Source organism: Abramis brama (assembly GCF_963993115.1).
Source record: "Abramis brama genome assembly, chromosome: 21".
Taxonomy (NCBI): domain Eukaryota; kingdom Metazoa; phylum Chordata; class Actinopteri; order Cypriniformes; family Leuciscidae; genus Abramis; species Abramis brama.
Window position 1 is genome coordinate 14,596,931 of NC_139983.1, and position 14,353 is coordinate 14,611,283.

At 39.4% G+C, this 14,353-nt stretch overlaps 1 protein-coding gene across 2 annotated transcripts in view; it reads left to right on the plus strand.

Annotated features, from left to right (window-relative positions):
* The window catches only part of kif13ba (kinesin family member 13Ba), a 48,347-nt gene extending 36,194 nt beyond the window's left edge, over positions 1 to 12,153 (plus strand). Inside the window, exons 28-40 of one of the 2 annotated variants that reach the window (XM_084096881.1) lie at positions 300 to 426; positions 1,245 to 1,300; positions 1,459 to 1,583; positions 1,672 to 1,848; positions 2,679 to 2,771; positions 4,317 to 4,469; positions 5,351 to 5,428; positions 5,542 to 5,595; positions 5,687 to 5,801; positions 6,363 to 6,460; positions 7,845 to 7,910; positions 8,176 to 8,866; positions 9,174 to 12,153. In XM_084096881.1, coding sequence (XP_083953007.1) covers positions 300 to 426; positions 1,245 to 1,300; positions 1,459 to 1,583; positions 1,672 to 1,848; positions 2,679 to 2,771; positions 4,317 to 4,469; positions 5,351 to 5,428; positions 5,542 to 5,595; positions 5,687 to 5,801; positions 6,363 to 6,460; positions 7,845 to 7,910; positions 8,176 to 8,866; positions 9,174 to 9,382 — 2,042 coding nt within the window. In that variant the 3' untranslated portion in view covers positions 9,383 to 12,153. Of the gene's footprint in view, positions 1 to 299; positions 427 to 1,244; positions 1,301 to 1,458; positions 1,584 to 1,671; positions 1,849 to 2,678; positions 2,772 to 4,316; positions 4,470 to 5,350; positions 5,429 to 5,541; positions 5,596 to 5,686; positions 5,802 to 5,891; positions 5,945 to 6,362; positions 6,461 to 7,844; positions 7,911 to 8,175; positions 8,867 to 9,173 lie in introns of those variants that run through there. The other variant, XM_084096882.1, reaches the window with a different exon arrangement.
* Positions 12,154 to 14,353: the final 2,200 nt, after the last annotated feature.

The following is a 14,353-nucleotide window of genomic DNA, read 5'->3' on the forward strand; positions in this document are numbered from 1 at the left end:
AACGAATTAGGTCAAAAGTAATCAAAAAGTAGTCATATTATATTACCTTAAATGTGTAAAGTAATGGATTACGTTACTAATTACAATTTTTGTCATGTAATTTAGAATCAGTAACCGACTACAATTTGTAAGTAATCTACCCAGCACTGTATATACATACTATAAACATACACACAACAAATATATCTATTTATTTTTATGATAAATTTGTATGTATATATTGATGACAGGGCCTTCTCTGCAGAAATGGCATGAAATAGAAATGAGAGGAAACATTGTTCAATTCTTTCTGTGACCAGATAAGTCCGAAGATGACGTGGAGAGGGAGGCCCAGCTGCTTGAGTGGCGTCTGACGCTCACAGAGGAGAGAAATGCAGTGATGGTGCCCTCTGCTGGCAGTGGAATACCAGGAGCTCCTGCTGAGTGGTACGACACTGCTACTACCATACTGAACTGAAGAGTTAAATTAAGTGTTATAAGCCCCTTTCACACAGCGCTTTGAACCCGGGAAATTGCCGGCAAATTGCCAGAGTGCCTTCTGTGTGAACGCAAACACGACCCGGGATTGATGCCGGGATCGATGCCGGGTTGGGGACCTAGTAACATTGCCGTGTTCAATCCCGGAACGCGCGCTGTGTGAACAAAAGCCGTAATAATGCCGTGTCGTAGTGATGACGCTGAAGCGCGGGATCGTTCTCCAGCTGTGAAACTGTATTTAATACGCAAGTTTATGATCGAATCAGAGAACAAAATGCACAAGCGTGGTTTCTCGAGAGAGAAATCGCAGCTCATAAGCAAACTTAAGACGCTGCTGAGACATTATAAGTCACATCGATGTCACGTGTCTTTACGGGATTTTTACGGCTTGTGTGTGAACGCACTGTCTGATTCCGGAAAATCACTTGCAGTGTGAATGAACCAAAATCAAACGAACCCGGGTCAAATCCCGGGTCACTTTATCCGTGTATTTTCCGGAATATCTGTGTGAAAGGGGCTATAGATAGCTGGTATACATGTTGTCTGTCAGAGGAGATTTGAATGAAATTGAATGTAAAATCAGCTTAGTTTTAAGCAGTTTGCTTTTTAGGGAGGATGTTATAATCCTTACGATGTGTTTTGACAGATTGATATTTTGATTTAAGGCTTTGTTTGTGAAATGAATGTCAATATCAGTTAAACAGTTTTTACAAATGTTTAGTCATGAGTATTTGGGCCATGTGTTGATTTTATGTCTGTCTTGGCAGGGTACCAGTACCTGGGATGGAGACTCACATTCCAGTGCTCTTCCTCGACTTGAGAGGTATGTTTTTCCTGCCTGCTGAAGAACAGCAATTTTCTCTGCAGAAATGCAATGTCCTCTGTGACCTTTATTCCATTGCTCCCATTTGCAAGCACTCTTTATCTTAACATTCATTTTCACACTTGTTCCTCCTTTGTTTCTGTTCTTCCTCCCTCCAGCTGATGACTTCAGCTCTCAGGAGAACCTAGACGTTCCCGAGGCGGGCGGCTGGGACGCTATGCTCAGCTCAGAAGATGAGGATGAATTTTTTGACCTTCAGATCGTCAAACACTATGATGGAGAGGTGAGAATGTGACCCACGCACCTTCGGGGCTCTCGCAGGCTCCCAAGTTGTCTGTGAAGGAATGTATTAAAACCTATTTTACTTCCAGGTGAAAGCCGAAGCCTCTTGGGACTCCACGGTTCATGAATGTCCGCAGCTGAGTCGAGGGGCCGCCCCAGATCAGAGAGTATACTTGATCGTCCGCACTGTGGTACAGCTCAGCCACCCTGCAGAGATGCAGCTAGTCCTGCGCAAACGCATCTGTGTGAACCTCACTGGGCGACAGGTGCGGCACAGTCTACTTTAAATGACCTACACCATCATCAGAACTACAGAAAAGTCATACTATTCTTTCTGCTGTTAAAGGGTTATTTAACCCAGGAATGAAATTTATACCATAATTTACTCGCCCTCAAGCCATCCTAGGTGTAGATGACTTTCTTCTTTCAGCCAAACACAATTGGAGTTATATCCTGGCTCTTCCAAGTTTTATAATGGGAGTGAATGGTACCTTTTTTTTTAAGCTCAAAAAAGCACATCCATCCATCATAAAAGTAATCCATATGACTCCAGTGGGTTAATAAAGGCCTTCTGAAGCGAAGCGATGCGTTTTTGTAAGAAAAATATCCATATTTATAACTTTATTAACTACAATCACTGACTAGTGACTGGCGAGTCTAGTTCCAGCAGAAGAGTGACCTCTGACCTGACGCATCTTGCCTCTTGTACGGCCGTTAACGGAAGCCAGTGATTATAGTTTATAAAGTTATAAATATTGATATTTTTCTTATTGGATTATGGATTACTTTTATGATGGATGGATGTGCTTTTTTGGGCTTAAAAGAAGGTACCATTCACTCCCATTATAAAGCTTGGAAGAGTCAGGATATTTTTTTAATATGCCACCGATTGTGTTTGGCTAAAAGAAAAAAGACACATACACCTAGGATGGCTTGAGGGTGAGTAAATTATGGGATAATTTTCATTTTTGGGTGAACTAACCCTTTAATTAAGCTTAACATACAGCTGTTTTTGGTGCTTAGAAACCCTATACTTTTTAAGAAACAAAGTTTTTCATATCTATCCCTGAGTATTTGTTTTCTTTTGTTTAAACAGGGTTTTGCCCAAAATTTCTTGAGAAGAATGTCCACCAGGAGCACTATTCCCGGCTGTGGTGTGACCTTTGAGGTGGTCTCCAACATCCCAGGGGTAGGCACACAGTACTATAATGCATTAGTAGCTGAATTATGTGGGTTTTTCAGTTACCAATGACAATATATAATACTTTCGCTTAATTCAGATCAGTGTTGTTATTGCTAACTAAAATATTTACTGAAATAAAGCTGAATTAAAATAAAATAAAAATGACGCCAAATAACTGAAATAACATCTTAAATTAACATAAATAAAAGCTAAATACAAATATTAAAAATGACAAAAGCACATTACAAAATTACTGAAACAAACTAAAATTCAAATAAGCTGAAAATATACAAATAAAAGCTAAAATAATATATGAATAGTACTAAAATTCTAAAACATTGATTCAGAACAAAATGTGTCAGTAGATTTCAGTATTGAAGCAAGGAGAAACCATGTTCTTAATTTACCCATTATCTTAAAACAGGCAGTTATTCACTCATATGTATGTTAGGGGGTAACAGTTTAGGACCATAGGACCAGATGTTTTAAAGAAGACCCGGAGTCAGAATTATAATAAATTGAAGAAAAGTTTTACTGAAGATAGTTTGTAGTTTCATCAGCAGAAGTCAGCTTCAAGACTCACACAGGAGTTCGTAGGCCACCCCGCTTACAGTTACAAAGATCACAGCAATTATACCCTTCACCAAGGTCTAAGCTACGTCCTTGCTTCAGGTTGAATGATTCTCATTGGCTAAGAAAAGATAAACATAGTCATTTTCCACACAGATACAGATAGACGGAAGCATATCTCCATCGATTAGGCAGCTGACACTCGGACCCTGAAGTTAGGCACGTCATGTCCTTCCAGGTCGCAGATTTGGGTTGCTGGGCGCCAGCATGTCCAGAACAACAACTCAGTCAATCTCCAATAATGCCAGTGGTTTCTTAACCTGTAACCAAGAAGACTAACACACACACCGACACACAGCTTTTCCAAGGTTGGATTTGGCCAGTCTAGCTATAAACAGGAGAGTCGTCTCAAAACATCAAGATAATGTGTTCTTTCTCTCAAGGAGAGCTACACTTTAGTCTAACTGGAAAGTAAGGCTTTAACAAAGAAATGGTCCCTTAAACTATTGGCTTCAATGACCCCTATATGTTTTAACACGTTAAAGACCTTTCTCAAACACAAAACAAGTCCCTATTTCATTTCTGGAAGCCGGGCTAAATGAGCAAGCACTGTTACTGCATTCAGATATCAAATACAGACATTAAAGAATACATGAAAAGAACATTTCAGTAATCACACTGGTAACTTCTATAACAAAGTCAAATCTACTAAAAGTCATTCAACTCATTTGATATTTAGAAGGAAAAATATTGATTATAATCACTCATTACATATACATTAAAGCAGCAGTGGATTCCAATCCACCCCTTTCATGTATCACTGTAAAACTCTCAGCAACAACTAAAGGCCATGTTAGTTGGCCATTACCCACAAGAAATGAACTTGTATCAGCAAAAGCTGCTCTGGTAGAGATGCACACCTGGTTTCTTTAGCTGGTTTGTTTATAAGCACCTGTCTTTCTTGACTGTGTACGTCAGCAGGACAGTCAGAGCTCAGAGGACAGGGAGATGCTGGCCCGTGTGGCCACCAGCGCTGAGAACCCCAAATCCTTAGACAATGAAGCTGCCACAGAGAAGTACCTACGGAGCGTCCTGGCCGTGGAGAACATCCTCACGCTGGACCGTCTGAGACAGGTCACTACCTCCACTAATATTTTTGAACTGATGAGTCTACATTTTATCATCTCTTTCTAATTTTATAATCATTTGAGCATGTTTTTTTTTGTTTTTTTTATCAGAATTTTACAGGAAGAATTCATTTAAAGGCAGAAAACCACCCTTAGGCCGTGTGTCCACCATAGTGTTTTTAGCCAGTTGAAAGTTTTTTCAGTTGAGAAGCTTTGCTTGCAGTGATATGGAATATCCGTGGGAAGTGTTTCTAGTATCTCATTTCACATATAGTTTGTTTCTGTATTGTTTCTATATAAAAATGTTGATACAATGTGAAGTACTTTCTTTGGCTCTTGTTTTAAATTTTGTTCCGTTATTATGCTTGTTGTCATCTGTTGCCGTTGTCCAAGCAGGATGTGGCGGTTGGTCGATGTAGTATTTGTCCTGCCATTCCTCCACTGTGATTGGACGGCTTGGTAAAAAGTGAAAGTTTTACCCAACGCTGAACATTCCTAAACTCTTGGTGACCGGTAAAAAACGCTGAGCGTTCAGTGTGAAATAGACACTTAGCGCCACGTCACGCTGCTGCCGTTAAAAACAATTGGAAACATAAGCTAGCCTCGGGAAAAAATGCTTTGGTGGACACAGGGCCTTAGTAATAATTTTGTAGATATGTCAAACTGATTCGCCAAGTGTTTGTAAATCACTGTAGTTTAAGGAATAAAACCGAGGAGAGTAATGTGTTTACATCATTTAACTCATTCTGTATAACCTTATCATAGTGATAAATAGCAGTCCTAGGAATCAGTTCACTAAAATGAATGGTGACTTTCCAGTGCGGTCTAGTTTCTCTAGTTCAGCTCAGCATGTTGTTTTCATCATGTAAATCAGATCATGTGTTACAGGAGGTGGCAGTGAAGGAGCATTTGGCAGGTAAAGGCAAGGGCAGCAGACGCAGTCTCAGCTCTCCCAGTGTGCACCGGGTAAGCGCATCTGTAGCCTTAAATTCATCTTAACAGAGAGAAATGTTAAGGACACTTGGCATCATCAGAGTCTGGCACATTCTGTATTCACACATCAACTCTTCTTCCTCTAGTTATCTGGAAGCAGACAGGATCTGTCACTAAACTCAGTGCTGGATGACAACAAGGTAAGATTCTAGGGTGAAAAAATGACATATGGTCCACTACAGGAAACCGGTTGTTTTTTGTAACCTCTGATATCCAATTTGCTAATGTAAGAATCGATGGGAGAGTCAGCAGGATATCTTCGGTACATCCTCCCAGTTTAGCAAAACACTGCCACGACCATCCAGACCTCCTACACCTCCTACACAGAATCAGGACCCTGAGCAAGGTACGACACAATGATCACTCTTTAAGTGAGCAGTTCAGGACGTGAACAGTTTTTTTCTGCAATAAAATAATCTTCCTTTGCCATTTCCAGCATGACCCTTTCTTTATTTGTCTTATCTTTCAACTTTCAACTCTGTGTTCTCTGTAAGTGTGTCAGAATCATTCCTGCCTGTGTGCTGCCATTTCTAACCTGGTTTATGTAATAGTAATTTAACTTTTATCTAAATCCACTTCAAGTATGCTTGTTAGAGGGAAAATATCTGAAAATATATTGGCAGTTTGAGGTTTGAACCGGCAACTTTTTGGTTACCACTGAACATCTGTCTTGTTCAACTACAACTTCTTTTCACCACTCTTTGTGATCCATCACAAAATGTCAATGTGACATTTTGTATCAGTGTGACATTATTTTCCAGCTTCATGCACTCCTTTTATATATTTTCTACATCTGTCTTTGTTTCACCATCGTTGTCTCTCTCCACACACCTCTACCTTGCTTTTTGCCTCCTTCCCAACCTGCCCACAGGTTTTTCAGGGCTTGCTGCTTCTTATATCTTCACAGTCAAGGCCCTGGTCCCTCAGATGCCCAAGCTGCTCAAGTCCCTGTTCCCTGTGCGTGAAGACAAGAAAGATTTGAGACCCTCTCCACAGTCACAACAGGTCTGAACTAATTTTTTTACTTTTGACATTTCAGCCATTTTAATGAGTAAACTATGCCCAAACCTCGCTTTGTCTGCCCTGAGTCTCATGTTTCCTGTCAAGAAATTTCCAGGTCATATTTCACCTTAAAACAAACAAAAAAAATCAAATCAAAAAATCAAAATGCATAAATAAAATATAGTAAATAAATAATGCATTTTTAAGAAAAAGTTATATATTACATTTTCAAATCCATTTATGTGTAGATCATGTGGTATTTGTTGTAGTGCATTTCATTTATGCTGATATTACAGTATGCTCGATGGTGTTTTAAGCCCCCAATGGCTCCTTAGAGGTAGCTAACCCTACCCTCAACCTTAAACCTACCCATCCCCTCGCTGCCTGGAAGGCGCCGTTGGGGGCTTAAAACACCAAACACCTTACAGTATAGTTATACAGAAATTAGAATTTGGGGGTAAAATGTGCTTATTTGTCATAAATATGAAAATGCAAAAAAAAATATAATGGTCCTAAAACTAGATTTTATTTCTTCAAGTATGTTCCCGTTACAAAAATCGCACATTATTGAATTTATTCAAAAGACGAGTCGTACCTATGCTTATAAACATTTCTGCATGTAAATTCCAGTCAACAGTGATTCGTGCATAAATGAAAAAAAGTAGTGAAGTATCTGTCATAAAAATAGCCGAATTAGTGCTTGCAAAGCCTTTCAGAAATATGCTGCATTTAGATGAGTAAATCATATGTGGTAATCAAAGAGGGATGCGAATGCTCTTGACCGATTTAATTTGAGTCAATTTTAGATTCTAGTATACTGTCGTTCTGTCTTCATGCCTCCTCATTTCCATATAGACAGAAATTCCATACGCTACTACATTGCCAATATATCCGTGATATATTATCCATCTCGTATGAGGCAAATTAAGTCTTTAAATTAAGCCTTATTGCTTAGTGGTGGATTTTTTTGTGAGGAAAAACAGGCTTTTTTGGTTTTCCTTGATTAAAAATGTGTCCTCATTTTGTCAAAGTAAATCATGTCAGAGAAACCTGATTATATGTTAGGCAGGAGTCCATAGATAAACTCCAGTATTTAATTTCCCCAAGATTAATTGTCAAGCCATACTCTTTCATCATATCTCCTAGCATGCTTTCAACGGAGGCGTAGAGGGGAAAAAAAAATATGACAGTAATATTTCATCGTGTACATCACTCCCCCCCTGCATGCAGACTGTTGGTCTGTCAGTACTTTAGATCAAACGTAATCCAAACGCTCCCAACATAAAAAATGAACACGTGACACTTAAATCAAGCTTTGTGCCGCCTCTTTGAAAACCATTACTGAAATCGTAAAAACAAATTTAATACGTTCCATTCATCTCTCCAGCATATGCCACGAATAATGATGCAAACAGCCAACAACCCTGATGAAGGACGAGTAAGAATAGAACCAGTAAGTAGATCTCCTCTCTGATCTCATGCTCTGTCTTTGGCAAAATTAAATAAATATAAATGATGAATTGGGTTACAGACTTGTATTCTGTGGAAATATAGCCTAGGAAGATATTTTAAGAGCCAAGTCTTTCTCTCCTGCATGTGATGTAAATTGCATGCTATTAAATCTGTGGTTTTCCTAGCATGTGCACTCTGTGTGAGTCAGATGATAGGTTGAGGTGTAGTTAAATATTCCTTGTGGTTTTGGACGTGCTTCCCAATAGGTTGCAGTAATGGGGAAGAGTCAGACAGACAGACCCTCAGATGCTCCTGATGCCCCGTCCTCTCTGCATGATCCGCATGACCTGCCCCTGAGCCCCATCAGCGAGGCCTCCAGTGGCTATTTCTCTACTAGTGTCTCCACTGCCACCCTTTCCGATGTCTCCATTGCTTGCGGGGACCTTACCCCTACTCCCAATACCCAAGCTGGCCCCGTAGCATCCAGGCAAAGAGGAGACGACACCGAAGACTGTCTACCCACCCCTGTTAATGCCTCTGCTCCTGTAGAAGCTGGGCTAAGATCTGACAGGCATAGAAAAGAGGAAGATACCCACAGGAATGGCGTCACCACCTCCCAGCAGGAAGTACAGCTAAACGCAAACCCTCCCCTGGTGATGAGTACCTCCATAGACAACCCTTTCTCCCTCCAGAAAGTCAAAGCCAATGAACTCAGGTCTTTCAGTAACATTCTTGGAGACGGTGGCGGAAAAGCAACCACAATGCAATCGCAGCAAACTAACAGCCTGGAAAAGCTGGAGTTAACTTTTGAGGATGTAGAACCCAAGGAACTTGCTTGGCTCAAGGTGGGAGGGAGAGTCACTGTCGGAACCAGTAAGTCCGGCACGGTCCGCTACATTGGCCCAACGCACTTCACTGAGGGCGTCTGGGTTGGCGTTGAGCTGGACACTCCCTCAGGTTAGTCTGATTTTCCATTATCTGACAAGTTTTCTGAGATGTTGACACCTTGGTGAGGCTGATTTACAGACATTGTTCCTCTTGTGGTCTGATGCTCAAAAGTCAAAAAATGCTTGAGCAGTAACACTCAAAATGCTTGTGGTAATTTGATGTAACACATATTAGGTTCAAACCAAATGAACATTGTCAAATAACAGAAGACTTGACTTGATTTCTCCTCTCTAGTGACAAGTTTTCTGAGATGCTGACACCACCTTGGTTAAACTGATTCACAGACCTTGTTCCTCTTGTATCCTTTGTCCATCAGGTAAGAACGATGGTTCCATTGAGGGCCAACAGTACTTCCGATGCAACCCTGGTTACGGGGTGCTAGTCCGTCCAGATCGGCTGACTCGAAGGGAAACTTCCAAAAGACACACCGAAAATCGCCGCAGCGGGGAGTTTAGTCAGCAACTGAGGGGAGGAGCCGGCACTGCCATTCAAAAAGGAGAGAATCGCAAATCCTGGACCAGCTAATTGACAATGAGCTGAGCAGGACCGAACCTCCACAGCTGAGCTACACCTCCAACATTGCAATCTAACGGGGGAGGTCACCTCTATCCATCAGTGTTCTTGGGCTTTGCATGGAGGTGGTACAACATTCCCTTACAAACCTCTCTATCAGTTTCGGTGCTATGCTAATGTGTAGCATGTGGGAGTGCTATGAATTTTAACAGGCTGCTTCAGCTTTGTTCCTTGGGATTTGTTGGTTTGGTAACTCAAGCAAGCCTCCTTGAGTTGACCGTAAATGAATCTTCCAGGTCTTTGGGATCAACCCATCATTCTTGTTTGTGCCCTGGTTTTATCAAGAGTCCATTTTTGGACTTGATACTGCAGATTTATCTTCTTTGTGCAGTCAGTAATCGATTTGTAGTTTCCTGAATGTGCCTTTTAAGTCAACCCGTTTTTTTTGTTTGTCATCCCTCATTGCACCTTTGTAACACTAGTTAAAACGTGGTAAATGGTATGGTAGACATGTAAGAGATTATCTCAGGGATTGGATCAGACTTATTGGATATGTGTTCATCTCTAAGCCACTATCAAGATGTGTGTTGCCCTGAGCAGGTCAATGCAGGTAATTGATGTCATTACTACTATTACTTGGCCAGTGATTGGATGACTAAATTCACAAGATATTTTATTTGGTTTGGTGCCATTTGAAGGCTTGCCTATCAGTATTTAAGGGGGAAACTACCCGCTTGGTGTGTATCCTTGATTGCACATGGAGAGTTTTTAGACTTGACTGAATTGGCACATTCAGGCTTAATTGACTGGCTTAATTAGTCTCTCTCTTAATGGTTTTAATGATTGGACTGAAAAAAAAAAATATTTTAGAGGGCTTATTTACAATCTGATGGGTTGGGGCACATTTTAGTAAGCAGCCTTTTAATTGAAACTGGGTTATTGAAACTACTTCAACATAAAATTACTTTGTGCTGCAATTTAGTGACAATTTAATGTAGCTCAATTAGACTGGTTTCTAAAGGACTGTCTTCCACAAGAAGGTCACGGTAAAAGCACATTCCAGTTTTGTGTATTGGACCAACCCTGGCAATACCTACATCTTATTTATTCAAATAAAAAGATCTAAAAGTGATTTCATTAAATATTTTTAGCATACTGTATAAGCAAAGTTGGCACATTTATATCATTTTTAATTAGGAGCATGATTCCACACAGATATGATGCTTTTGTCTCCACATCGCGATGGAGAGAAAAGACGTGTTATTTCGTTCCTTTTATATTCTATTTTCGTGGAAATCCTCTTGTGATTTCTGAAGTCAAATGCAATATCAAATTATTAAATAAAATATATTTTAATGGTTGTAGGTATGTATATTGAATTTATAAAGTGTAAAAATCCCATGAATGGAAAATTAATTTGCACATTTGATTTATACTAGATAGCTTATGTGCCCAAAGGGTACTTAGTTTTGTTGTAAATTAACTTAAACTAACCAATTATCCACTGTAAATCTGCTTTTCACTGGATGTGGTGCTCTAAAGTCAAAAGCATTTCAAAATTTAGATGATTTTTCCAGTTTCAAGTTGCCTTTAATTTGTTTTCCTGTAGAGTGATGTCTTGATGTTTGTGTTCAGTCATAAAAAATGGGTTGAGATCTTCCCTTTTTTAAATTTTTTTTATATATGTATCTTGATTTGTGCCTCATTCATCATGAGAAAAAAAACAAATGCACATACGGAGCATGACTGTTGCTGTGATTATCAACCAAGTGATTTTAACGTCTATCGGGTCACATTAGCAACTAGTCATTCTTGAGTATTAATTTAAATGTTATACAAGAACAGATTGTTTGCCTTTGGAATGACAAGTCTCAACTAAGTTTATTTTAATACATTTTCTATTTTAGCAATAACACTCGAAATGCTTTTAGGAATTTGATGGTTCTTTGGTTTGAACCTAATATTTGTTCCTTGTCACTAGAAGGGGAAATGAACTTATTGAAGAATCTCAATGAGCTGATCTCCTTCCACGGCCCCACATTTCAATCATAGAAACTTTAATCTTGGTGTATACTGGTGTACTAGGTGATTTTATTTTCAAGTGCAATTTTTCCATTTTTAAAAAAAAAATTATCATTAAAAAGGTTAAATGCATTCTACGTCCATTCTGGTTAAAGTATGTCTTCAGTAGCAATGACACCTTGATCTGTCATAAAGTGGCATAGATCCAGAGCCATATCCGAGCAACCACACGGTGGCCTTTTGAAGTCAAATACTAAATACAGGTGTGGATACTTGTGCTCTCCTCTTGTTTGAAAGCCTTCCCATTGACGGCACCTGGAGAAAAAGGTTTTGAAGGAAACTTTGGGCCCTGCTGTTAACACAGATGTCAGACGAAGCTCTTGGCAGGAAGTTGCTGCTCTACTTTTGTAGTCCCACCCCTCCCCCCTCCTCTTTCTGATCAGTGAGTGTACGGCTCCATCTTCCACCACTAGTCTGTGCCTCGTCCTGAGGTTTGATGATTTTATGTCATGAAAGTTGTCCTGCAAATGGAGCTTTTGTCCCCGAGTATACGCGTGTATGTGTGTTTTGTATATAGTTGCATCTTGAGAGTTCAATCTGAGCACAAGGTTGGGTTTGATTAATTTAATTATCTGCAATTCTATGCTGATATCCAAAGAATAATCATGTATAATAATTCATTTATAATTTCTTTTATATTGACTGTACAATAATCTGGCTGTAAAGGTAAAAATAAAAAGTGAATTGATTTACACGTCTTATCACTTTAGTTATTTTTTTCTTTTTTGGTGGCCTCAGTTGCAGTCTTAGCTCACTTGTCCTTGATGTGAAGAATAAAAATAACATGGTTCTTTATTATGTACCTGCAAACCAGGGGGCGGAACCAGACATTGTAAACATTTGGGGCTTAGTCCATATCTAGTTGATCCAGGGACATTTGACCCCCACATTTATGGCAGCTACAGACAAACCAAAGATTATTCATACACCAGATATCATTTTTTATATATTTTTTACTAGTGGGTGCAGGACACTATAGTTCATTTATGTAAGTTATGATAGCAAAATAAAGTAAACTGTGACCTATTATGCCCAAAAAAATCTTCATTTTTTGTTTTGCTTAAGTGTTTTTTCTTTAATTGCTAATGTGACCTTTTTACATCATAGACTGAACAAAATTAAGCATTGCTTGGTAATTGGTTGACCTAAATTGGTATTAACTAATTTTGTACTTAAATTTAACAACTGACCGCTATTCAACTGATTAGATACCTCTGAGTTCTTGTCATATTTTAGCTATGCAAAAGCTGCGTTGCTAACACAATGCTAAATCAGATGTATGTACAATAACATTACGATGTCCAGCACACATTGTACATTGGGTTTAATTTGTCCTTTAATAAGGTCTAATATATGTTGTTAGTGGTGAGAATTTTCATGTGAATAAATTAAAAGATCCGATATTTCAAACGTGTATTTAAATGGTCCAATGGCAGAACTTTTGCCAAGCGTGTCAGAGGTTCTGGGTTCTAATCCGCACATCAAAACCGATTATGTTTATCAGTGGTTGTATGTCAGGCAGGGACACGTTTGTGTACATTTTGTTTTGTAATTTCACTGGAACGAATAGGATTGAAGCGCGCGTCCGAGTGAAGACTGTGCGCGAGCCACAAGAGAACACTGTATCCGCGCCACTGATCGCAGGGGCACTTTGATCACTTGATTTAAAAAACAACACATTTCAGCCCTAGATCGCCTTATATTTAACAAACGAACTAAATGAATGCTCTGCTAGTTAACTGGAGATGGTTTATTTATTTGTATTGGTTCATTAGTGCCGCGAGATGTTTCAAAAGTGGCAGGGACAATATCGACCATAGCAAAAAGTGGTGGGGACATGTCCCACCCGCAAATTATGCATATGCTTAAATTAATAATCGGAAATGGGCTCTGTTTTGACGCATGGCGTGACAGATCGCTGTTCAAACAAGCGACAACGCGGAGCGCACGTTAAAGGCACAATATGTAACTTTTTTTGCTTTAAAATGAGCAAAAATCACTATATCTACGTTATAATTTTTTTTTTAGTTGTGTACTTACATTATCCCGACTGTTTCCAACAACTTTCAAACCAGGAGAAATTTTAATTTAATTTTTAGACATGGCACGTTTCTTTATTTCCGTTTTGTCGCAGTCAATGGCATCATATCCGCATTGTCCCTGGTTTCGCTCGTACTGCCATGGTAACCAGAGCTATGAGCAGAGCCCTCTGATTGACCAAAGCGACAGACGCAGACAACTGTGGAGTTCGCAATGTCTATTTGCACGCTGTTGTTGTTTCGTTCAAACATTACGGACCATGGCAAGCAGACTTTGGATAAAAAAGGAGAACTAAAACGAGAATCAATATCAGCGCGGTGTTTTCGAGATGCCGAGAGCTCCCATAGACAGTAGCTATATAAACAAGAGCTCCATGTCCGAGACTTCGACCGCTCCTACATGTACTTTATTACACAGGTGAGCACATTTACATAAAACTAATCAATGTTATATAGTTCAACAATGATAAAATGTTAGAATATGATCTGTATGTTATTCTAATGTTGATCTAGCTTACTGCTAAGTTAGTCTCATACAGACAAACTAACACATACTTTTCAACACATTCAAATGCAGTTTAGAGACCAAGTGAAACAGCGCTGCGTTACCTCACAAGTTTAATTTGTCTAATAAACTGACCTGTGAGTAGTAATTCTGCGTGTAGTTCGGTAGAATGAGATGTCCATATTCCTTTTATATCCGCGGGACTCGCGTCACTTGTGGAGCTGATAGCTGTCTCTTAGCAATCCCGAACTGCTTCATATCACAGTCATGATAAAAGCATCGATGTATTCAGTCATCCATAAACATTATTAGATCGGCCGGCTTGACATTGACGACAACATCCATAATTCTTAGCAT